The sequence below is a fragment of the Chelonoidis abingdonii genome, chromosome 3, assembly GCF_003597395.2.
Source record: "Chelonoidis abingdonii isolate Lonesome George chromosome 3, CheloAbing_2.0, whole genome shotgun sequence".
Classification (NCBI taxonomy): domain Eukaryota; kingdom Metazoa; phylum Chordata; order Testudines; family Testudinidae; genus Chelonoidis; species Chelonoidis abingdonii.
Genome location: NC_133771.1, coordinates 58479123 through 58503120, shown reverse-complemented (window position 1 = coordinate 58503120; position 23998 = coordinate 58479123). Strand labels below are relative to the sequence as shown.

At 40.8% G+C, this 23998-nt stretch overlaps 2 protein-coding genes across 2 annotated transcripts in view; one reads left to right on the top strand and one right to left on the bottom strand.

Moving 5' to 3' along the window:
- Positions 1-2481, top strand: part of B3GAT2 (beta-1,3-glucuronyltransferase 2) — a 55346-nt gene extending 52865 nt beyond the window's left edge. The window contains exons 3-4 of the mRNA XM_032804558.2: positions 1752-1900; positions 1984-2481. Of these exons, the coding sequence (XP_032660449.1) occupies positions 1752-1900; positions 1984-2070 (236 nt within the window). The 3' untranslated portion in view covers positions 2071-2481. The remainder of the gene's footprint in view (positions 1-1751; positions 1901-1983) is intronic.
- Positions 2482-2581: 100 nt separating this feature from the next.
- SMAP1 (small ArfGAP 1) overlaps positions 2582-23998 on the bottom strand; it is a 239813-nt gene continuing 218396 nt past the window's right edge. The window contains 3 exon segments of the mRNA XM_032804568.2: positions 2582-3535; positions 7129-7457; positions 8180-8348. Coding sequence (XP_032660459.1) covers positions 3401-3535; positions 7129-7457; positions 8180-8348 — 633 coding nt within the window. The 3' untranslated portion in view covers positions 2582-3400.

Genomic DNA, 23998 nt, shown 5'->3' with positions numbered 1-23998 from the left:
AGATGTCCCCATAGATACACTGGAGGTTGATTTACATCCTCAGCTTTACTTCCTGTCCCCTCTAGCCTCTCCCAGACTAAGGTCTGGCTACAGTCTCAAAGCAGAACGGTGTTGGTAGGTTTCTGGTGAGATATTTGAACTAAAATGACTGCTTTGTCATACAGCAAACAGCCATTGCCTATGAACTAATGACTCAGATGATCAGAAATGATTCTGCAGTTTAACACTTCAGGCAGTGAAGAAATTAAGGCTTTCCCTATTGAGAGAGAGAGAGAGAGAGAGAGAGAGAGAGAATGAGTGTGTCCTTTGTAAATGCGCCTCTGTAACCTAGGTAAGATGAGCATAAAGAAGTGTGGGGAAGGACAGATGCATGTGGAAAAGATTAAAATGATAAACTGCCTAAAAAGTTGTCCCCAGAACTAATCAAGGTATTCAGAAAAGTATAAACTTTTACCTGAATCAGTTTCAGAATGGCTTTACAAGCTGTACTATTTTTAGATCTCCCCTGTTGGTACCTGACTTGACTTGCTAAAGTGGAGAACATCTATTTTAGGTCTAACTCAAGTACTTGCAAGACGGCAACAACAGCACTTAAAAGCTGTTTTGCATGTGATGCATGAAAAAAATTTACTTTTTATTCAGTTGCAGTTTCATATCTAAAAAGGATGCTGCACTAAAGGGACCAGATAAGATACTAGAATTCCTTCAGAGATGATCATTTCAGAAAAAGTATCCCTGCCGGATTATTGTAGTAGAAAATGGGACTGATGTATATGCCAGTAAAGTTACATTTCAGACTCTTTGCAGCATTAACTAGCTCTCGCCAGTATTCCAGAACAGATTTCAAAATTATGTTGTGACCTCTTTGAGAAAAATACAATGGACACCATTCCAAACTGCTCTTGAGGAGCATTTCATTGGTGAATGTAACAGGTCTGTTAATACGTGCCTTAGAATGAGCATCTGGAATTTCTTTCCCTGTAGGTGTGTTGCCCTTGTGTTGGATAATGTTTTTCAAAAACTGGCCAGCTCATATTATAAACATACATGTTAGACTGCTTAGTCCTAAAACTTGTCAGTTGGCTTGTGTTAGGTTAGGTGACTACAATCTGGAGATCTGTGGATACTACTTTAATAAAAAAAATAAATTTTTTTGTACACCAAACTATTGACACAAAGGATATAAATTTTAATGCCAAAATCAATCTAAATTTACTTGCCTTCCAACAACAATAGAGTTCAGTTTGCGATCCTAAACTTCAGTAACTAAAAAAGTTATGTCAGAGAAGACACTGAGCTGCTTGGCTTAGTCTTCCTGTTTTAACTTACCTTCATGTTTGAGCTGGAAGTGTTTATAGCATATGTGAATTCATAACATTTGTATTAGTGATTGGTTTATATTTGCCAAGACAATGAAAAGTAAGAGAAAGCATTGATTTTTGAAACAGCACAGTTAATCAGCTAAATGAAAATATAAAAACAAAATCGATTTTGTTGCACCATAAGCAGTTGGTATAAATGTGCAGAAATTAAGTGACAGACAATTTCACAGCAAAAAAATCAATAATTTCATCAATAGGTTTTAGTCTACAATTGTACAATGCGTAAAAGTCTACCCAAATAATACACAGGAATATAAAACAACAAATATGCAAGTTCATAACCAAGGCATTGGGATATTTTCAGATTTAATTGATATCCATGTGAAAAATTTAAAACTTTTGACTTATTTTAAAAAACTTGTCTTAAAGGATTTGCTGTGAGCCTTCAAGTGATTCTGTCCAACCCTAAAGCTGTATTCAAACGTCGTGGGTCTCAACCAGGAATGCAAGAATCTGATTTTCTGAAACAGATAACAACTGTGGAGGAACTGGAACCAAAAGCAAACAATTGCACAAAGGTACTAATTCCACTATTGCGGAATACTTATAGCTATCTTTGAAGATTACCTAATACTACACTAATTAACCTTCTGTTTTTTAGGTTCTTGTATGGCACACTCGAACAGAAAAGGTAAATCTAGGTAATGAGCCAAAATACCACCTAGACACAATTAAAATTGAGGTATGATCTAGAGATATAACTGTGTCGGACATACTACAGGAAATGGATGTGGCTGAAGATGCCTGAAACTTCAGTCAATTAAGAATTCAAGCAGTGTACTATCTACCACTCTGCAACATCCTGTACTAGTCATCTGATGGACTTCTGTACAAACAAAAATTTGTTTAGATAAGCAAATCTGATGTCTTCAGAGACATAACATCTTTTGTCTTGTTTTGCATGCATTTCTCAGCTCAGTATCATTGAACTGAAATATAAGCATTTGTTTTAAGAATTTCCACACAGTGATACCAATCAAGACTGAAAGAACTAAAGTGAAACATTTTCAAAAACATTTATCCAACTTAATTGATGGAATTATTATAAACTGGTTTAAGATTGCAAAATGTTGGTCACCAAAAATATTGTTAAAAGCACTTTCCAGATTAAATGTGTTTTTCTAGTATTAAACAACACGTTTCTTGAAGTCACGCTGACAAGGTAGATCATACAGTATGTAATAAAAACCACACAATGGTTTATGGCTTTATCTTTTTAATATAGGGAAATAACATTTTATCAATACGAGGCACCATAAAATGTAAACACAATTACTGTCAAACCTGGATATAGCTGCAAGGACAAAAAGTATCCGTATGTGGTGAATTACCCTGTATGCATATTGTGCAATAAGTTCTCTATATAGCACTGTGTATACACGTATGGAGCCAAATTGCATATTTTGTCACAGGAAATTCAAATGGATCAAATATTCATGTTTTAAAAGAATAAACTAAAAATGTGTGGAACTACAGTAATATCCAGGTTTATCTTGCTTTCACTAACCATGTTCCCTGTTAAGCACACCATAACATCACAGTGAAATGAATGATAAAACACAGTATGTTTGATGCACTAAAAACATTGTTCAGTGATACATTTACATTCTATTTATATGATTAAACATTTGTTCATACAGTACCTTCTACAAGGATTACTGGGTATTTGGGGGGCAAGGTTTATATATTTAGAGATATTACTAACATGATAGCTACGTCCCTTATATGCAAACGTTTGATCTATAATTTTGAGAAAAAAATTGAGTATGCAATTGGTAAAGCAGCTGCTTGATATGGTTTATGAAATCATATGTACTGTAATATGAAAGAGCTGCCAATGATTCATAAATGTATTCTCAATCTGCTTTCCACCACATCAAATTTAAATCAATATAGCCCACAACACAGTCAGTTAGATAACTTCTTAATCTGAAGAACTGGGAGGAAAGAAAAAGAACAAATAAATTTGAGCAAGGAATGTCAAGTGACTGTTCTGCATGAAACTTCTGTTGCAATTTTCATTTCCACAGTTGTGTGCTGAGAGTCTGACCTGAAGAGCTTCCTGTCCATCCTGCCACTGTATTGGGGGGCTGGCCAAAGCCCACCGCATTGCTGGAACTATTGAGATTCATGCCAGCCATTTGCTGATTCATCTGTGAAATGCACATACAGTTCTAGTTAGTACTGGTTTTAGAGCACACAAACTTTCTATCAGCTTGAAACAGTAAAAGGGTTCCTAAACCAGGTAAATATAATGTTAGGGAACAAAATGGTGGATTGATTTGAATCACTAATTTAAATCAGCAAGCAGGAAACCATGATTTAACGAATTGATTTTAATCATATTTTGCATTTGTACTTTCTAGTCATTTTCCTAAAGAAAGGCTGATTCTTATTAGTTGATAACTATTACAACATGTTATTTGCAACTAATATGGTACTTTTTTTGGCTAACCAACAAGATATAGTGTATCTATACGTATTTATTTAAACAATTATATAGCTTAACTCACCTTTAGATTCTTAATTTTTACATTTTATGTTAGAAAATGGTGAATGAAGTATTAATTAGATAATTTTTATTTGTGATTGAAGGCAAGCTCTATTTGGATGGAAATTCAAATGTACAAAAACAGCATTTTTTTTATTAAATGTAACGGCTGTCAAAAGCTGGTTTAGCACATCGACAAGTCTGCTTCCTGGTGTTTGGCCAGTCAAGAGCAAGCCATGCAAGAATCGTGCTAATATTGTCTTATCACTAAAACATTTGTAACTGGAGAGGAATGATAAAATAATTACATTGCCACTTACATCTATAACAAACATATGAAGTGTACTTTAAGGGGTTATATAGATTTATTTAATTACGTTAATTCATAATGTTCTGGTCAGCTTTGCAATCTGAAAATGTATCAAGGTAAACAGCATTTCTCAGTATGAATAAACTAAAATGTATCTGAAAGTAGTGGCTGCCATTCTGCTTTGAAAAGTAATCACATATGTAAACATATATGGTGAAGTAAAACAGTTTTTCAAAAATTTCAGTCAAGCTAAGATGTTAACAGTTTTTTCTAAATATCTAGTTGTTAACCTGATGTGTCCCCCTCACTGGACGCAACAAAATTTTTTGGGTATCTGTAGTAGTATGTCTCTTACACTCTAGTTCAAAAAATTGAATTAACTTATTCCACAAAATAAAAATAGTTTCGCATTTTTGGTCAGCATTTTAGTCCATAGGTTAATCTATCCTGCATTTTATAATTTCCATGTTTCCGTTATTACTGGTTTGACTTTGTATATATGAATTAGAAGAGTCAGGACATTAGCTATCATTGTAACAATTTTACTCTATCAAAGTGAAATTCACAACAACTATTAAATGAATTTTAAATACTGTCAGCAAAATCCTTCACACTGATTTTTTTAAAATTACAATTCAAAAGTGTGTATACAATCCTGTTTATCTCAACACTCTTGCGTCTGACAAAGTGGGTATTCACCCATGAAAGCTTATGCTCCAATACTTCTGTTAGTCTATAAGGTGCCACAGGACTGTCACTTATCTCAACAGTGTTATCAAAATGGCCTCTTATCTGTTATGTTCCTCTGCAGTCATCACTTACCCAGCAACTCCTGCACGTTATTTAAAATCCTCATTTCTCCCACTGCTGTTTTGTTCCCAGAACACTTCAGGTAAATGCGATTTTACTTAGTGCATAGTTATTCTGCAATTACATTTTTTTTTTTTAATCACTAGAATGTTTTGGTAGGAGAAGACTATTTTTATATTGATTCTTAAAAATTACTGTGAATTAATTACCTTGGTAGAAGGTAAGCAGTATTCTTACCACCGGCCTAAAATGACTCTGTTTGGATCATTATACTAAAATTAAATGAAAGGCAGTAACTGGATGTCCTTTCTAATTAGTTAAACCTTTTTTGTGAATTAGTCCATCCAAAGTTTAAAGAAATGAACTATGAATGATCAGGCTTTACACAGAGTTTTCTGTTGATAGAGGCTAAAGATTTCATGTTTTAAAAAAAGTTTTCTCCATCCAAAATTTCAAAATTATGTTTGCAATGCGATACTGAATTTCTAATTGTATCTTCTGTTTGTGGAGAGTAAAGGCTCTTGAGTATTTCAGCTCTTATGAATTGAGTTGTATATCTCTCATTTGCTGATCAAGGAAAGTGCAGTATCTCATTCTTGAATGTGCTTTATGATCTAGAGATACAGAAGACTGACTTCCTTGTTTTCGTGAATTATTACAACAGACTGTTTTCAAACTGGAAAGGAAGGCTTTATTTTATGTTTACATAAAAAAGCCTGTGATTTTTCAACTATATTTTATATAAATTTATTAGCAAAATGTTTGTGCAGAATTAGTATATGCCACAAAAATTACTTGAGAAAAATATTTAGCTATAATTATTGGTAGATTATATACAATTATGTAACTTTTTTTTTTTTTAAAAGGTCCTGTTCCCAGAAAACCCCATATTGGGAAAAAATACAAGCTGTTTTGGGACTTTTTTTGAGACCAGTATTCTAAACTTATTTTTTTAGAAAATGATACAATTGTAAGATTTGACCTATAAACAAAAAATGTTATATGCTAACAGGGTGGATAAAAAATCAATTATTTAAAAAATATATTTTTTTAAAAATGTAAATTAAATACAAGGTTTTTTAATATAAATATTTAAAATTAAATTTGAAATTGATATGTATGTTGAGGCCTAAACATGATTATAATCATGTACATTAAATACAAAATGGATTATACTATACATGTTTAAACTGCCTAATGAAAACAAAAAATTAATTTAGATATAAAATTAACATTTCTCTTGAAATATCTGCTTTTAGAATGTTAGACTAAACTGCTTAAATCAGTGGTCCCCAAACTGTGGGGTACACCCTTCTTGGGGGGCACAAAAGTACGTTTGGGGGAGCACATGGAAGGGAATGGGGAGGGAGTACTACCTAGTCCCACTCTACCCTCATTCCCTCAATACCCCCAGCCCCACTTCTGCCCCAAGCTTCGCTGTCAACCCAAGGTCCTCTGCTGCAGAAGCTTTGGCTGTGCAGTGGTGGGGGTGGGGGACGTGCCAGGAAAAGTTTGGGCACCACTGACAAATACAGTACTGAGCACACACATCAACACTCTTTATAATTGTTACTACAATGGAACCTTCAAACATGTTTTATCAAATTAAAAAAAGAGTGTAAACTATCTTCAGATTATTTGGTTAGACTAACCATTATTCAACTACAGTAGAGTCAGGGCACAAATACAAGCAGTAACATGCATCCTCCACAAAACCCTATTTTAAAGTATCTCATCTGAAAGTCCAGATGAATGGCAAATGGCCATTCTCATTGGGTCTAAGTTCCATGCTCACCTACATGCGTGCAATATCATTAAAATGAATGGAGTTGCACACATACAACTGATTGGAGAATCTGGCTCCATGAATTGGGCAACAGCAGTTAATACACAGTAACTCAGAGTGCGGTATTTGTGGTAGTCATCATTTTAAAGTACATTGAACAATTTGTTCTAGGGTTGGCTAAATTGCACTCAAGATTAATGCTGGTTTCTTTACTCTTTAAAGTTTAAATGTATCACATCTGTAATACTATGCAGTCGTCTCAGACATGGAAGAAACAGTTTCAAGTCACAGGATCTACAACAGAGCAGAAACTTTTATCCAATCAATATAAGGGCAAAAAAATCCTCACCTGAGGGATGTTCCATTGAGCTTGTTGATTTTGTTGCATGCCATATTTATTTTGTGCAGTAACCATTTGTCCCACCATTCCTCCTTGGGGTCCAACGACATTTTGAGGAAGTCCCATCACACCAGTTTGTGTAGTGCCAGTGAAACCATTGGGCATTCCCATGCCCACCATCATACCTGTGTTCTGTCCTATGACAGGCACTGATTGTCCCATCATATTCCCCATTATTCCACCAGCTGCAGGTACAGGTACTCCCATGGCTGGAAAACCTTGAAAATTAGTTGACGGTTGTGTGGTAAATGGCATGGAAGAAGATCCCATGAAGATACCTGCGTTTTGGAAGGCGCGGGAGTGGGAGGAACAGAAAAGAAGATAGATAACTTTTCTTCTCTAAAGTTTGAATAACTAAATGCCAGTTTTAGAAGATAATTTGTATAGCTGATTCTATCCACCCTATTGTACACAAAATCAGTATCTGGCAAAAGTGAGAAAGCGATAAGAAAGAATGGTGTAACAACAAAAATGGCACAATAAACAACAGTTTAACTGCCAAAGCTGAGCTCTGCAGCCTCAGGGCCAAATTTTTATCTCATCTGCACAGGCATCTCTTATCTCAGTCACACTACTGAAAATTAGTGAATTCCCACCAGTTTAATGAGATCAAAACATGACTTTGTAATGATTTAGGCAGTCTGCTATTCATATACTGAAGAATCTCATTGCATACCCAAGTAATGAATGATCATACAACAAAAGTTAATCCTAATTTTTATTATTTGATATCAGTATATTTTGTATGTGATAGTTTATAATATGAGAACAGCTATAACGTCTAAGAAAATAAAATTAACCTGAATCCTGTACTACTTTTTCTTCTAGTCTTAATGCTTCATTCATTTTAATTTTCAGCTGTAAAAATGGTAAGAAGAAACAAATCCACTTGAATATACAAATGTGTTTAATTTTATGTTGACAGGAGATTATAACTCCTGTATTTTAAACACTGCTTAAAAATTGAATCTCTTTGGAAACAGATTTGAAAATTAATTACCTGGAGCATTTTGCCGCTGCATGGTCCCAGTACCATACAGTGATAAGATGGAGTCTTTGGAGAGTTGTTTCTTCGCTGACTCTTCTGATTTTGTTGTTTGCTCAATGAACAGATCAAGATCCCCGGATGCAGCAGATAAGGTGGCAGCTGTTGGTTTAGTGGAAGTGCTCTGGGAAATAAAGGTCAAAACAGACAGGCTATTGAATGAAGCTACCAGTGGAAATTATATCAGATTAAGAGCTGTGCATTCTCACTCCTAAACTAAATTAAAAGCAATTTAGTTATTAAATTAGTTGTAAGTGAATCAGTATTTTACAATTTGTAATATGACCACAAAGAAACCCAAATACTTGCCAATGCATAGCATCTGCAGGGAGGACCCATTCAGGTTAACACATGCAGCAAAAATGACTGAGTGAATTTGTGTTTATATACATTGGTTACACGACTCTTGCTGTTCCTAAATTTTCCATCTGTGGATAGCATACCTCATAAAGTGACGAGAAATGATTAAGAAACCAAGAAGGACATTACGATTTCACATTTTTCATTAATCCTCAGAGAGGAAATTAGATAGGAACCAGAACAAAAGCTTTTTCACAGTATTGGAAGACATTACCTTGTCTACAATTAGCTTCTTTAGTCTAAGAATAGTATTTTCACATCACATCTCGAAAACTGACTTTTGGACAGTTAAGTTGCTATCACTAGGCAAATAAGCACTATCTCGATTTTCATAAGCCTCTAATCTAGGGGTAGGCAACCTTTCAGAAGTGGTGTGCCAAGTCTTCATTTATTCACTCTAATTTAAGCTTCCGTGTGCCAGTAATACATTAACATTTTTAGAAGGTCTCTTTCTATAAGTCTATAATATATAACTAAACTATTGTTGTATGTAAAGTAAATACGGTTTTTAAAATGTTTAAGAAGCTTCATTTAAAATTAAATTAAAATCCAAAGCCCCTGGACTGGTGGCCAGGACCCGGGCAGCGTGAGTGCCATTGAAAATCAGCTCATGTGCACGTGTGCCATAGGTTGCCTACCCCTGCTCTAGTCTACCTTCAATCTTTCTCAAACTTACTACTTTTTAATTAATGCTTTAGAAACAAATTACACAAAGATGGCCTCAAACAAGATGGTTCCTTGCCTCTGGTATCTGAATAAACAACATATTGTCTTTATACAACATAATCCTCTACCAGAATGAAATGTTCACTTTACCAATAGGAACTCACTACAGTAACTCCTAGCTTAATGTTGTAGTTATGTTCCTGAAAAATGTGATTTTAAGTGAAACCATGTTAAACAAATCCAATTTCCCCATAAGAATTAATGTAAAGGGGGGTGGGGTTAGGTTACAGGGAATTTTTTTTTCCCCACCAGAAGATCGATCGGGCTCACACAGAATTTGCAGGGTTAAACCCCCTCAACTATCTACCTCATACTTGGGCCAATATGGGCTCCCAATACTGGAGCATACACCAGTTGTAAGCCCTATAATCCATCAAAGAGCAAACTAACCAGTTACACTCCTCAAGGATCAGGGGGATGGATCTGCAAATTCCCCAGCCATTTTTACCTCATGTTAAGGATAGGGGAACAGATGAAAGGAGGTTCAAGATGGTGCAAATCCTAGGCTTAAGATAATTACATCCTCCCTCTGCTAAATGTACCAAGCCTCCAGGCTGCCCATAACAGGGCTGTCAACCTCCCAGCTCAGACTTGCAAATGTCAATATCCATATTTAGGGTGACCATATTTCCCTATGCTTAATAAAGCACACCTGATAAAATTACTTGTATTCAAGTGAGTTCAATGGCAATCAATCAAAACTATGCCGTACAAAGTTCAAATTAACACAAAGTTGATTGAGCCCCTGTTAAAAAGAAACACTGTGTAGTTGGAGTCTTTTTATTTACCTTCTTTTAGCTGTTAGAGTTCACATTCAGAGGTCACACACACACACACGCTCCCGTATGCCTCTCTTGGGTATGTGTGTGAGACCGACCAACGCAACCCAACCCTCCCTGGCCAGTGCTCGCTGCCTTCCATGCCTGGCTGGGACCCCAGGACAGACTCGCATCTCCTGATACCTGGCACAGTCTCTTCCTGATCCAACACGGGCGGCATGCAGGGTCACAAACAGAAAATATGGGACAATTTGCCTGTTTTTAAGAAGTTGGGACACCTGCAGGAGGGCTTAAATATGGGACTATCCCTTTAAAAATGGGATGACTGGTCATCCTATCCATATTGGATTCCAGAAAACGTTGCAACCACCTAACACTACAGATGACCAGATCACTTGATTACTGAATAGGTGGCAAAAAGCCATATGGTATGAGCCCAGCTTTGTGTTATAGGAAAAATGCCTTCCTAATTCCGAAAGTTCAGCATTCCAGGAAGTGGCAAAAACTAAATCAGATCACAACAAATCAGAGAGAGGGAGGACAGATGGCAGCAAACTCAGGCCTAGGCAAAGCCCCAAAACCTGGAAGGAAAAGGAAGCCTGAGACCAATCAGGATTCCAGCATTTCTACAATAGCCAATCAAAGACAGAGGAGAGGGTCACCATATCCTGTTTCCCAACACCATGAGGAAGCCAAAGACACGACCACAACTAAGAGAGCAGTGAGGAGGAGACAAGGACCTGCATCATCCCCTGCAGCTAGGTCAAACCTGCACCCTAGCTATCAAGGTGTGTACGTACTTACAGTAACATCTTGCTTTCATCCAGATTAATAAACAAAGTGTTTACTCTTACTACAGACACCAATTTTTATTAATGTGACTCAGATTAAAAATTAACTTGTCTGATAAGATCTAGAAAGCATGCCACTTTTAGTACATGACTACTGTTTGTAAGGAAAGCATGGGCTCTCTTTTGGGAAACATCAAATTAGAATTTCAATAGTTTATAATAATTTATATTGTTATGCAACTTTATGGTCCATTTATTGGTGGGTTAGCATAGTCCTGGAAGAATTACAGAGGCATGGGTATACAGACTGCAGCTCCCACTGGCATCCCTTGGCCCGCGTCGCTTCCCGCAGTCCCCATTCACCTGAAACAGTGAACCGCGGCCAGTGGGAGCTGTGATCAGCCAAACCTGCGGATGCTGCAGGTAAACAAACTATCCTGGCCCACCAGCAGATTTCCCTGATGGGCCACGTGCCAAAGGTTGCCAATCCCTGATTTAGCGGGTCTAAATTGACTGCAGATCGCTCGCCCTTTGACTCCGGTACTACACCAGAATGAGAAGCTTAAGGTAAGTTGACGGAAGAGTTTCTCCCGTCGACCCAGCACGATGTAGACACCCCAAATAAGTCGACCTAAGCTACGTCAACGGAAGTGCATAACTTAGGTCGACTTAACCCTGTAGTGTAGACTTGCCCTAAGTGTAGACAAGCCCTAGGAATTCAGGATGGCCTATGTCTCCTGCAGGAGTTTGATGACATCCATATTGGTTGAATAATGTGTGCAGCATTACAGTCATATGGTGCTTTGTGCATTATCTATGTCCAAACAAATTCTGCAAGAAAAATAATTTTCAAAATATAAAATTTCAAATTTTATAATTTTTTGTGTATACACAACAGTATACCTTTAGGAAATACAGTACTCAGTAATTCCTAAGCAAATAGTGCACAGAAAAACTACATTTCTCTGCAGGTGGGTTCAGTGACTGCACTGAAGAGATGTGCTGCAATATATTAATATATTTGAATATTACGTACATTGTATAAGCAACTTTCACTCTGTAAATACTTATAAATCAAAATTAATTTCTCTTGTTTATGTTGTTAATGGTTGACACATTTGGCCAGTCAAAGGAGAATAATACAAAGGTGAAGTGATGTTTAGAGCTCAGGGGAAGTAACACAAAAAATATGCAACCCTGACTTGTCTGACTCAAGCAGAAGCTGAAGACCTGAAGTCTAACCACAGGCAAGTGGCTCTTACTGTTACCCCTTCCGACCTGAATGGTTCGCCAAAGTTCAGGGTCCTACATTTGTTTCTGAGGAGGAGAAATTGATGAAGTCAGGCATCTTTGTTTACAAAGAATGTATACTGTCCTGTTTTCCTGAACACAGGACAACTCAAACAGCAGACAGTTTCTTCGTTCACAGCTCCAAGCCCATTTCAGCCAGCGCTTGGCCCAAAAGCACTCTCTCTAGGCTTGTCTCAGGCCCTGCTGTCAGTGCTTGTCCAGACTGCGTCCTTGGCTTTCCTTGTTACAATCTCTCAGTTTCTCTAGTCTTTCTGATACTACTACTCTCTCACACAAAAACCTTCAAAGTACAGTAGCCAGAGAAACCCCTCCCTCCACATGTGCATTGTATGTGCCTTTGTTGGGTGGTGACATGTGCCGAGGCCACTATTGTTTCAGCTACCTGTTCAGTAAAAGAGCTTAGCAGCTTCTGACAAGTATCTTATCTGAAAAGCTGCAGTTACACTCTCCAGTTTCAAACACATTTTTCCAACCCATATTATTGTCTGATAACGAGAAAGGGAAGCCTGGAAATAAAAAGTATGGGACTAGAAACAAATCTTGCATTCATCCTGACTTGACTTCACATATTATCCCATCATGACAAAGGCTGCATAATGGAAGGATTATTAAGTTCTCAATATTTAAAACAGGCAATTTGGATTAGCCAAGACATGATACAATCATAAGAGACATAAGCAATTAGAACTCATTCACATTCCCTCTGAAATTAAGTCCAGGGAGTGCAGCGTTTAACATCTGTGATAATGTGTTGTGCGAGAATGGAGGAAAATGTGTTTTAAACATATAAAATATTAAAATGCGCACATATGACACTGCATAAATAAAAATTGCATTGTACACTACGTAAACTATTGTATAAATTATATTTATTGTTTTAGGTCTTTTCCATCCTCAATTTAAATAACTCTTGTAGAGAGGGGCTAGAAAATCCTAAACCCAAACAAAACAAAGTAAAGGAAAGTTCTGGATGTTCTGCCATGGGCCCATCTTTAATCACCTCATATGTAAATACAATCCCAGCCTCTCAACACCCCACTACTGGTCCTGTCCTCCACCCCTACTCAATAACTGTCATTTCTAGAAATTTTGCAACATAAACATTCAGTATAAAATTTGAGAAAACCAGACCATTTGGTTTCTGAGGAAATGGAAAAAAATAACAGCAAAGGCATTACACAGTCCAATGGCTGAAAGCTGAAGCTACACAAATTCTGATTAGAAACGAGGCTTTGGTTTTTTAATATAGTGAAGGTAATTAACCATTTAAATTTACCTGGAGATGTGTGGATTATTAATCACCTGAAGTCTTTGAGGCGTGGATGCCTGTCATAAGCATAAATCCCAATTCTGAACCTTAGCGTCCAAAATGTGGGTGATTGCATGAAACCTCCAAGCTTAATTACCAGCTTGGATCTGATAGCGCTGCTACCAGCCAGATTTCCAGTCTCTGGTGCCCTCTGGTCTCCCCAAACCTTCCCTGGAGGACCCCAAGACTCAGATGCCCTGAGTCTTACAACAAAGGGAAATAACCCCCTCCCCTTGTCTCCTCTTTATTTCCTCCCCGGTTTCCCGCCCTGGGTACACTAGGAGATACCGTTTCAAGTCCTTGAAATGCAAACACAGAGAGATCAAGTTTCTTTCACCCTCAGTCAGAGTCCCTGCAAAGGTAAGCTTTGCCACTCTGACACAAAGATTTTCCCTTCCCCCCTGTTTCCTTCCTCCCCACCAATTCCCTGGTGAGTTCCAACTAGGAAAAAATCCAACCGGTCTTAAAAATAAAACTTTATATAAAAAGAAAGAAAAAAGACATAAAACTGTTCTCTGTATCAAGGTTGACAATATACAGGGTCATTAGCTTAAAAGAAAAATGAATAAAACAGCCTTATTCAAAAAGATATACAATTTAAAACATTCCAGCAAACTACACACATGTAAATACAAAAAAAATATAAAAACCTATTGTCTTTCTACCTTTGTACTTACACTTGGAAACAGAAGATTAGAAAAGCCTGGAGATAGAAATCACTCTCATAGCCGAGAGAGCACAGAACAGAAACACAGACAAAAGACACACACCCAAAAATTCCCTCCCTGAGCTTTGAAAAATCGGTTTCCTGATTGGTCCTCTGGTCAGGTGTGTGGTTTCCTTTGTTAACCCTTTACAGGCAAAAGAAACATTAACCCTTAGCTATCTGTTTATGACAATGCCTTTCTAAAAAAACATGCTGTAGCTCAACCAGCAGTTATGGACTTCATGCAGGAACCACTTGAAATTCTATGGCAGGGGTAGGCAACCTATGGCACACATGCCAAAGGCCGCACACCAGCTGATTTTCAGTGGCACTCACACTACCCTGATTCTAGCCACTGGTCCGAGGCTCTGCTGCTGGTCTGGGGTACCGGCCGCCGGCCCCTTGCCAGCTGGGGTTCCATCTGCCAGCCCTGCTCAGCCATCTGCCGGCCCCAGGTCCTGCCCCCGGTCTGGGGGGCTCTGCTGCTGGCCCAGGGTCATGGCCACTGGCCTGGGGCTCTGCAGCTGCCCGCAGCTGTGGCTCACTGGCCCCAGCCTGGGGCACTGAGGGGTGCAGATAGGGGCAAGAGGGAGCACAGCTCAGCACCTCCACCTTAAAAATTGTTCCAGCACCACTGTACTGGGATATTTTTAAGTCCTGATTTGCTGCTTACATCACTATCATCTCATGTGGAACAGCGTGCTGCATTTGATGCTGAGATTAGAATGTACATGCAAGAACTGGAATCAGAATTTTCTGACAGATTTCAAGCTTTCAAGATTTCCAGGGATTTGGCTCAATGCTTTCTTTTCTAATTAAACCTGAAAAGTTCAACGAAAGCGACTTTGATTTGTCTGTATTTCAGTGGATGGGGGTAGAAGATTTTGAAATGCAGCTCATTCAGTTAAAAAGCTCAGAATTGTGGGCATCAAAGTTTGGAGATCTGCAGAGTGCACTTGAAACTACCAAGAGAGATCATGGGGCCTCTATTCTGACCTGCTGGACTTCCCTGCCAGTGAAATTTAACTGTTAGAAGAAAATTGTGTTTTCAATGCTTTCAGCATTTATATCCACGTACCTGTGTGAACAGGTATTTTCACACATGAAATCTGTCTTCTGTCCCTAATCACTCAGAAGCCTGTGTGCAGCTTAAAGTATCCGAATACATGCCAGAAACTGGAAAACTCAGCAAGGAAAAGCAAGGGCAAGGATCACACTAAACTGAGAAGATCTGCATATTAGTTTAAATTTTAAATGAAGCTTCTTAAACATTTTAAAAACCTTATTTACTTTACGTACAACAATAGTTTAGTTATATATTATAGACTTATAGAAAGAGCCCTTCTAGAAACATTAAAATGTATTACTGGCACACGAAATCTTACATTAGGGTGAATAAATGAAGACTCGGCACAGCACTTCTGAAAGGTTGCCGACCCCTGGCCTACATTACGCAGGAAAGTCAGAGTAGATAATCATATAGCTCCATTTTTGGCTTTAAAATATCCCACTGAAATCAATGGCAAAACTGTTGACTTCAATGGGGTCAGGATTTCACCCTCTGAATCTATGAATGAACAAAATGAGAGTAACGAAGTGCCATCAAGGAACTGGCTGAGATAATAACCAAAGTGAAGAATGAGAAGTCTATTTGTAATATAGAAAAAGTTTATTTGTATTACTGCAGTGTCTAGAACTCTGTCAGTGGACCAGGATCCCACTGTGCTAGTACTGCACAATAAAGGGGGGAAAAAAAAGATTGGTCCCCTTCTCCAAGAGCTTACGATCAAAATATAAAACAAGAGGCACAACAGGTGATATAAACAGATGGAGAAGTAAAAGAAACGAGACAATATTGGAGCCAGTGTGCCAGACAGTGGTTTGATGTACACTAGCATCATACATCTCATTTTTTTAATATGGTAACATAGAAAAGGAGAGTTTGAAGGAAGTTCTGAAGTAGGATAATGCATCAGTTTTGCAGATGTTTTGGGAACTTCCTCACAAGGTGAGAGCAGCACGGAAGAACACAAAGGTGCTTGTGGAAATGTAACAAGTGGGCCATTGAAGCTGGCATCATAGGCCAGACAGATGTGTGAGTTCACATCTCCACAGTGAATGAGAGATGATAGGCATGGTGGGGGGTTTAAGTGCATGAAAGGCTTTGAAAATGAAGACAAGTATCTTAGTTTGATGTAACAGAGAAGAGGGAACCAGTGACGGATGCTAGGGAAGTGGCATGGTCACAGTGACAGGCTAGGAAAATATCTTTATGGATAAATATATCGAAAGACATGAGTGGTGCAAGATTGCATTTATCAAGCCAGAAGAAAAGGATGGTGAGTAATTAAGATTTGAGACGAGGGGTTTTAGATTTGTGGATGATAAGAAAGGCAAGATTTATACATAGCCTGGATGTGATGACCTAGAATAAACCTGAGTCAAAGAGTCACCAGATTAAGGCCTGAATGACAGCAGGATGGTGACCACAGTGACTGAGAAGGGAGGCAGCAGAGGAGCATGTATGGGGGAGATTAAGAGGTTTTTCCCTGGGAGAAGAAAGATTTGGGAAAGTTTTTCAAAGAGCCTCAATGACTTAGGAGCCTACATCCAGTGAAAGTCAGTACAACAGACTCTTCAGTCACTTTTGAAAATGGAACTTGAGCTCCTAAGTCCTTCAAAATTTTACCTTAAAAAAACTCCACATATACATTGCAAACCCATGACACACAAAAAATGGAGACAACTTGTTAGGGCTCACATAAAAAACAAATATCAGAGGGGTAGCCGTGTTAGTCTGATCTGTAAAAGCAGCAGAGAATTCTGTGGCACCTTATAGACTAACAGACGTTTTGGATCATGAGCTTTCGTGGGTGAATACCCACTTCGTCAGATGAATATAGTGGAAATTTCCAGGGCAGTATATATATGCTAGCAAGCAAGTTAGAGATAACGAGGTTAGTTCAATCAGGAAGGATGAGGCACTGTTCTAGCAGTTGAGGTGTGAAAACCAAGGGAGGAGAAACTGGTTCTGTAGTTGGCAAGCCATTCACAGTCTTTGTTCAACCCTAAGCTGATGGTGTCAATTTGCAGATGAATTGAAGCTCGCAGTTTCTCTTTGAAGTCTGGTCCTGAGTTTTTTTGCTGCAGGATGGCCACCTTAAGGTCTGCTATAGTGTGGCCAGGGAGGTTGAAGTGCTCTCCTACAGGTTTTTGTATATTGCCATTCCTAATATCTGAACAGTTACTCACCTTCTTGTAACTATTGTTCTTCAAGATGTGTTGTTCACATCCATTCCCATCCGCTGTGTGCACCGCATGCAGAGTCAGAGTTTTTTCCCTAGCAGCTCCCATCGAGTCAGCTGTGGACCCCCCTAGAGTGGCGCTTTCATGGCGCTCAATATATGACCTTGCTGACCTGATCCCCCTTCAGTTCCTTCTTGCCAGTTACTCTGACAGAGGGGAAGAAGGGTGGTTATTGGAAAGGACGTGAACGAGACATCTTGAAGAACAGTTACAAGAAGGTGAGTAACCATTTTTTCTTCTTCGAGTGCTTGTTCACATCAATTCCAATCAGGTGACTCCTAAGCTGTACCCCAGAGATAGGATCAGAGTGAAGGAATTGCTGACTGGAGCACCGCCCAGCTGAATGCCGCTTCATCTCTGGCATGTTGGGTGATAGCATACTGAGAGGTGAACATGTGCACAGATGACCAAGTTGTTGCCCTGCAGATCTCTTGTATCGAGACCTGGGCCAGGAACATAGCTGATAAGGCGTGCGCCCTTGTGGCATGAGTCTTAAGAGCCAGGAATGGGACCTTGGCCAGCTAGTAACATGAGTGGCTGCAGGCTCTGATCCAGGAAGATATTCTTTGAGATGAGACCGAGAGTCCTTTCATCCTGTCTGCCACGGCCACGAACAGCTGGCTCGACTTCCTGAACGGCTTTGTGCACTTGATGTAGAACGCTAGCACTTGCCGAACATCCAGTGAGTGCAGCCTCTGCTCCTGGGTACCGGCATGAGGCTTAAGATAGAAGACAGGCAGAAAAACATTTTAGCTAGTGTGGAATTCTGACATTACCTGAGCTACACCTTGTCCTTGTGGAAAACTGTGTAGGGTGGGTCAGAGGTTAGGGCTTTTAACTCAGACACCTGCCTGGCTGATGTGATTGCAACCAGCAAGGCCATTTTCCATGACAAACAGAGCAGGGAGCAAGTTGCCAGCAGTTCAAAAGGGGGCCCCATTAGTCTGGAGAGGACTAGGTTAAGGTCTCATGCAGGAACAGACTGTCTAATCTGTGGATATAACCGTCCCAGGTCCTTGAGGAAACGGCCTACCATGGGGTTAGCGAATACAGAACATCCAGACTCTCCTGGATGGAAGGCTGAAATAACAGTGAGGTGCACCTTGATGGATGATGCTTCTAGGCCTTGTTGTTTGAAGTGTAGAAAATACTCAAGGAGGAGAGGTAGAGGCACCTGGAGTGGCAGTGGGCACACCAGCAAGTGAACCTTTTCCGCTTAGCTACCTAAGTGGTCCTGGTGGATGGTTTCCTGCTGCCAAGTAGAACCTCCCTTACCGGTTCTGAGCACAGGAGCTCCCTTGGGTTTAACCATGAAGCTTTTGGACTGTGAGATGGAGGGACTGGAGGTCTGGGTAGTGAAGGCAACCGTGATTCTGAGCGATCAGATTGGGATGGAGAAGTAACATGATCGTGGCGTCCACTGACAACTCCAGAAGCGTGGTATACCAGTGCTGTCAGGGCCATGCTGGGGCCAGCAGAATTACCTTCACTTTGGCCCTGCAAATCTTGAGCAGTACCCTGTGCATAGGAGGGAACAGTGGAAAGGCGTACTTAAGGCAGTCTCCCCAGGGTAGCAGAAATGCGTCCGTGATTGAACCCAGGCTGTGCCTCTGCAATGAGCTGAACACTGAGCACTTCCTATTGCTTGTAACCCCATGTTGCAGACAATCCAACTCAGAAGGTCCTGATGTGCCCTGTGCTCAGCTCAATTAGAGGGGGGCCTGAGGCTTAAGCCCCTGTCACAGCCTCAACAGGGGATGAAGACAAGGATTCCAGAGGCGAGACTGGGTCTTCCTGGCCAGTGCGTGTCTCTGTAGCAGAAATGACTGTACCTTGAGCTTGTGGTTGGTCCTGTCTTGGGGTCACCTCTGTGACAGCCTGGGATGGCAGCAACGGTTGGGTCAGAGTGGCCTCTGATCCCTGGGATGTAGGCCTGTGCTTGGTTGGCTAGAGTGGCCGATGCTCTGAAGCCACTGAATGGGAGTCCCTTGAAAGGGAGCCCTGGGGCTGGTGGTAAGACCAGGGGGTCCAAAAGGGCCATTTTGCCAGAGGCTGCCACTGTGGTTGCCATGCCAGTTCCGCTGCCCTATGACAGGAATAGTAGGAGTCCCCATCAGAGTCCAAGAAAATAGATCCTGACCTTGATGACCACGGCGGCGCATACGCAGGAGATAGGTGCCAACCTGTTGAAGCGAGGGGACCGATGTTGAGTCACCCACACTGGGGATTGGTGCCGGGCATCCAGCGTCGGACAATGGTGCCGGGCGTCCAGTGTTGCAACTGATGTTGCAGATTCGGTGCTGTAGATCGGTGCCGTAGATCGGTGCCAGTCTTCTCTCAGCACCAGAGATCGGTGTGGATCTGTGTTGTGCCAGAGAAGGGGAGTGTCGCCCTGCTGGTGCCAGAGCCCAAGAGGGAGCCCAGTGTCAGGAGTGGTGCCATGGCAACGGTTACCTGGAACGGTGCCGAGAGGAGCAGTACTGGGCAGGAGATGGTGATCGCCTCATCACAGTCAGCTTGCCTCTAGACAGTGCCAAACTTGTCAGAACCAGAGGCTTGTCTCTTAGCACCAGGGGCTGTGGAGCCATCACCTCAATTAAGTCTCTGGTAGCTCCAAAAGTGTCTAGGGTGGAAGGTAGCTCTAACTCCTCCACCTGGCACTGCCTTTCTGGGGAGTTGCTGCATGGCAGACTCAACGGTCCCTTCTGGGGCACCAAAGTTGATGGCTCTGACTCATGCTGCCTAGGTTCCAAGTGCTCCTTTCTGGGGTATGCTGGTGCATCACCTGCTGGTCGTGCAGCTTTTGGTACTGGTGAGTGCCCCCGTTGGCTTTCCTATGCCTCATGTGGCACCGGGCCGTTGCCTCCACTTGCAGTGCTGAGGGTGTCTCGTGCCAGAGTCCTTCCTTGGCACTGTGTCACATACCAATGCCAGAGCAGTCCGTACGGACGCGCTCAGTGCTGGGTTCTGGCGGTCCACAGCCAGCTGAGGGCAAACAGCGGATTCCATAAGCAGTTGCTTGAGGTGGAAATCTCACTCCTCCTTGTCCTTGGGCAGAAAGCCCTGCAGATCTTGCACCTTTCTGACTGGTGCATCTCCCCCAGACACCCTGAGCAAGAGTTGTGGGGCTCATTAATGGGCATAGGCTTGCTACAGGTTCCACAGAGTCTAAAGCCTGGGGCTCGCAGCATGCCCCAGAGCTCAAAGAGGGTTAAGAGACTGGGGAGAAACTCTGCCCCCAAACCTTACTATTTACACAATACAACTATCTATCTACTATACACTAAAGAAATACGACTAACAATAACTACAACTACACTAATTAGGAAAAAACACTAAGGAAGACATTTGCAGAACAAGTGATTGCAGTTCCAACGACCATCATGGGCAATAAGAAGGAACTGAAGGGGGATCAGGTCAGCAAGGTCATATACTGAGCATCATAAAAGTGCCACTCCAGGGGGCTCCAAAGCCAACCCAATGGGAGCTGCTAGGGAAGAAACTCTCCAACAACTGTGCATGTGGCGCACACACACCTGATTGGAATCAATGTGAACAAGCACTCGAAGAAGAACATAGGCAGAGGACAAGAGGTCTACTTTGTAGTGCCTTTAGAATGTGCGCCCTAAGACCAAGGACTACCTTGCAGTTTTCTTTATATAACATTCAGCCTTTCTGCCAAGAAGTCACTGCCCCGGGTTGAATGTGGGAGTGTTATTCAAAGGCTGGAATGCCGAACTTGATCATTTGTGGGCTTCTGTCCACCTCAATAATAAGATGGCCTCCTTGTAAAAGTACCAATGACTTCATTCCTACTTTATTCGCAAGTCACTGAGATCAACAACGATTACTACGTGTGTTATGCATAGACCCAGGCCTGCTGACATGGGGGGAAAGCAACCCTGGAACAGCTCAAGCTAACCCCCCGACCAGCGAAAGCAGCGGCGCCTCCAAGCAGCTCTCAGCTGTTCCTCTGCTCCTATGTCTGCCTCTCCCTGCCTGCTGCAGCTCACCAGTTCAGCTGCTCTGCAGGGAGGAGTTCTGGCTGTACCATGTGACCAAGCAATTTTGGGGGGTGGGCATGTGACCACACATGCCACATCTCCCCCCATACATCACCTCTGTGCAGTTGTGTGTGGAAGTGAAGGCAAGAGACCCTGATTGTCCCAAATCTCAAACAGTTTACTTTTTCACTCTTGGTCTGCCCATATTCTGTATGTCCCTCAGTTATTTAAATGAACTTCCCCATTAGAGTTTAGTGGTGTCAGTTGTTACTGTTGTTCTGTCTAGCTCATATCAGATGGCCTGATTTGAACCTTCTGCAGGGAGTCCACCAATTCAGCAACTGGAACACAAGAGCCAGAATCTCCATCTTGCAGCTGAGATCAAATAAACTGAAGGCTAAAATGGGATCAGGAATCCTTATAGTGCTTCATGTTGAAATGTGGTCTCTGGAGAATTTTCATACATAATAACAACATGCACTAAGAATCTTATGGCTTGCTTGGTGTGCAACTGACAGTTGCTGAATCAGGTCCACTATCAATTTGATGCCTATTGGAGGTGAACCTTATCTTTGTGTCCAGAGTTACTGGCAGGCCCTATGTGGGGATCAGATGACCATTCTCCACGTTCATCACAAATCTGGGCTCTTGCAGGAAGGGTAGAGTTATTTTCTTGTCCTGAATGGCTCTCTCTCGAGGAAGCTCTGACAAGCAAGTTGTTTAGGAATTGGTGGAGACTTGAATTTCCTGCTCCTGAAAGCCATTACATGAACTTATCAGTACTTTGGTAATGACGTTTAATCATGTCTACAGGCCGAAAGGGATGGCTCTGCCCTGGAAATGTTTCTTATGACAGTAGAAGCACAGGTACTCTGATGAGATGTCAGGAAGTGCAGGTATGCTTCCTTTAGGTAGAGTCCCTTATTGAGAAAGCTGCATATGGACATGATGGTTTCAGTCCAGAAGTTTAAATTCCAAGGACACTTGTTAAAAATGTTAGGTTCAGTATGGATTTCACATCTCTATTTTAATTTGAGATAAAGAATATTAAGCACATGCCATAGAATTTCTCTTCATGATATTCTTTCTATGGCTTTCATCTGCAACAGACAGAAGACTGCTTGTCCCAGGGCTAATTGCTGGAATGATCACATATTTACTTCGGAGGTATTGTGACAGTTCTATGGAGTATCTCCTCTCAGTGACCAATCGGAGTTATTCTCTCCCAGCTATTGACAAATCTGGAGTTTTCCTCCGAGATGCACAGAGACCTCTCTAACTCAAGCATAGTATTAGGCAATACATCAGGGGCTGGCAACCTTTAAGAAGTGGTGTGCCGAGTCTTCATTTATTCACTCTGATTTAAGGTTTTGCGTGCCAGTAATACATTTTAACGTTTTTAGAAGGTGTTTTTCTATAAGTCTACAATGTATAACTAAACTATTGTTGTATGTAAAGTAAATAAGGTTTTTAAAATGTTTAAGAAGCTTCATTTAAAATTAAATTAAAATGTAGAGCCCCCCAGACAGGTGGCCAAGACCCGGGCAGTGTGAGTGCCACTGAAAATCAGCTTGGGTGCCACCTTCGGCACGTGTGCCATAGGTTGCCTACCCCTGCAATACATATTAATACTGTGCCTAACATCTATAAGTGTTGTGATGTTATATACCTGAATGAATTATATTCTCCCAACAATTCTGTCTAACCATGTCAAGTATCCTATATCATCTTGCATTAGCTGAAGTAAGTTTTGGTTTAAGTAGATAGGAAAACTATCCGGATTCATAGACTCCAGGTCTGGAAGGGACCTTGAGAGGTCATCGAGTCCAGTCCCCTGCCCTCATGGCAGGACCAAATACTGTCTAGACCATCCCTGATAGACATTTATCTAACCTACTCTTAAATATCTCCAAAGATGGAGATTCCACAACCTCCCTAGGCAATTTATTCCAGTGTTTAACTACCCTGACAGTTAGGAACTTTTTCCTAATATCCAACTTAAATCTCCCTTGCTGCAGTTTAAGCCCATTGCTTCTTGTTCTATCATTAGAGGCTAAGGTGAACAAGTTTTCTCTCTCCTACTGATGATACGTGATTCAAGATATGTGATTGTTTTACTATATCGACAGTTACAGAGTTACTCTCACAGGCTAATACTGGAATGTTGAGAAGGACAAGATATATGAATGTTCTATCTAGGAGGAAGGAGATGCCTTCATGTCCCTTGGTATACATGCCTCATATGTTCGTTGAAAAAGAGATAAGTGCTACACGATGGTACCAGAAAAACAAGATAGTTAAATCTAGTTTCAGATGACATACACAGTACATGTTACTCAAACAGGCAGTAAAAAATGGCTATTGGGGTATAACTTTGGGAGCACATCATGTGTGAGATGAATGTACCACCACACATGATGGCTTTTGAGACACTAGTATCATATTGAACCCTTTTCCTGAACTATATTGTTGGCTTATAGCA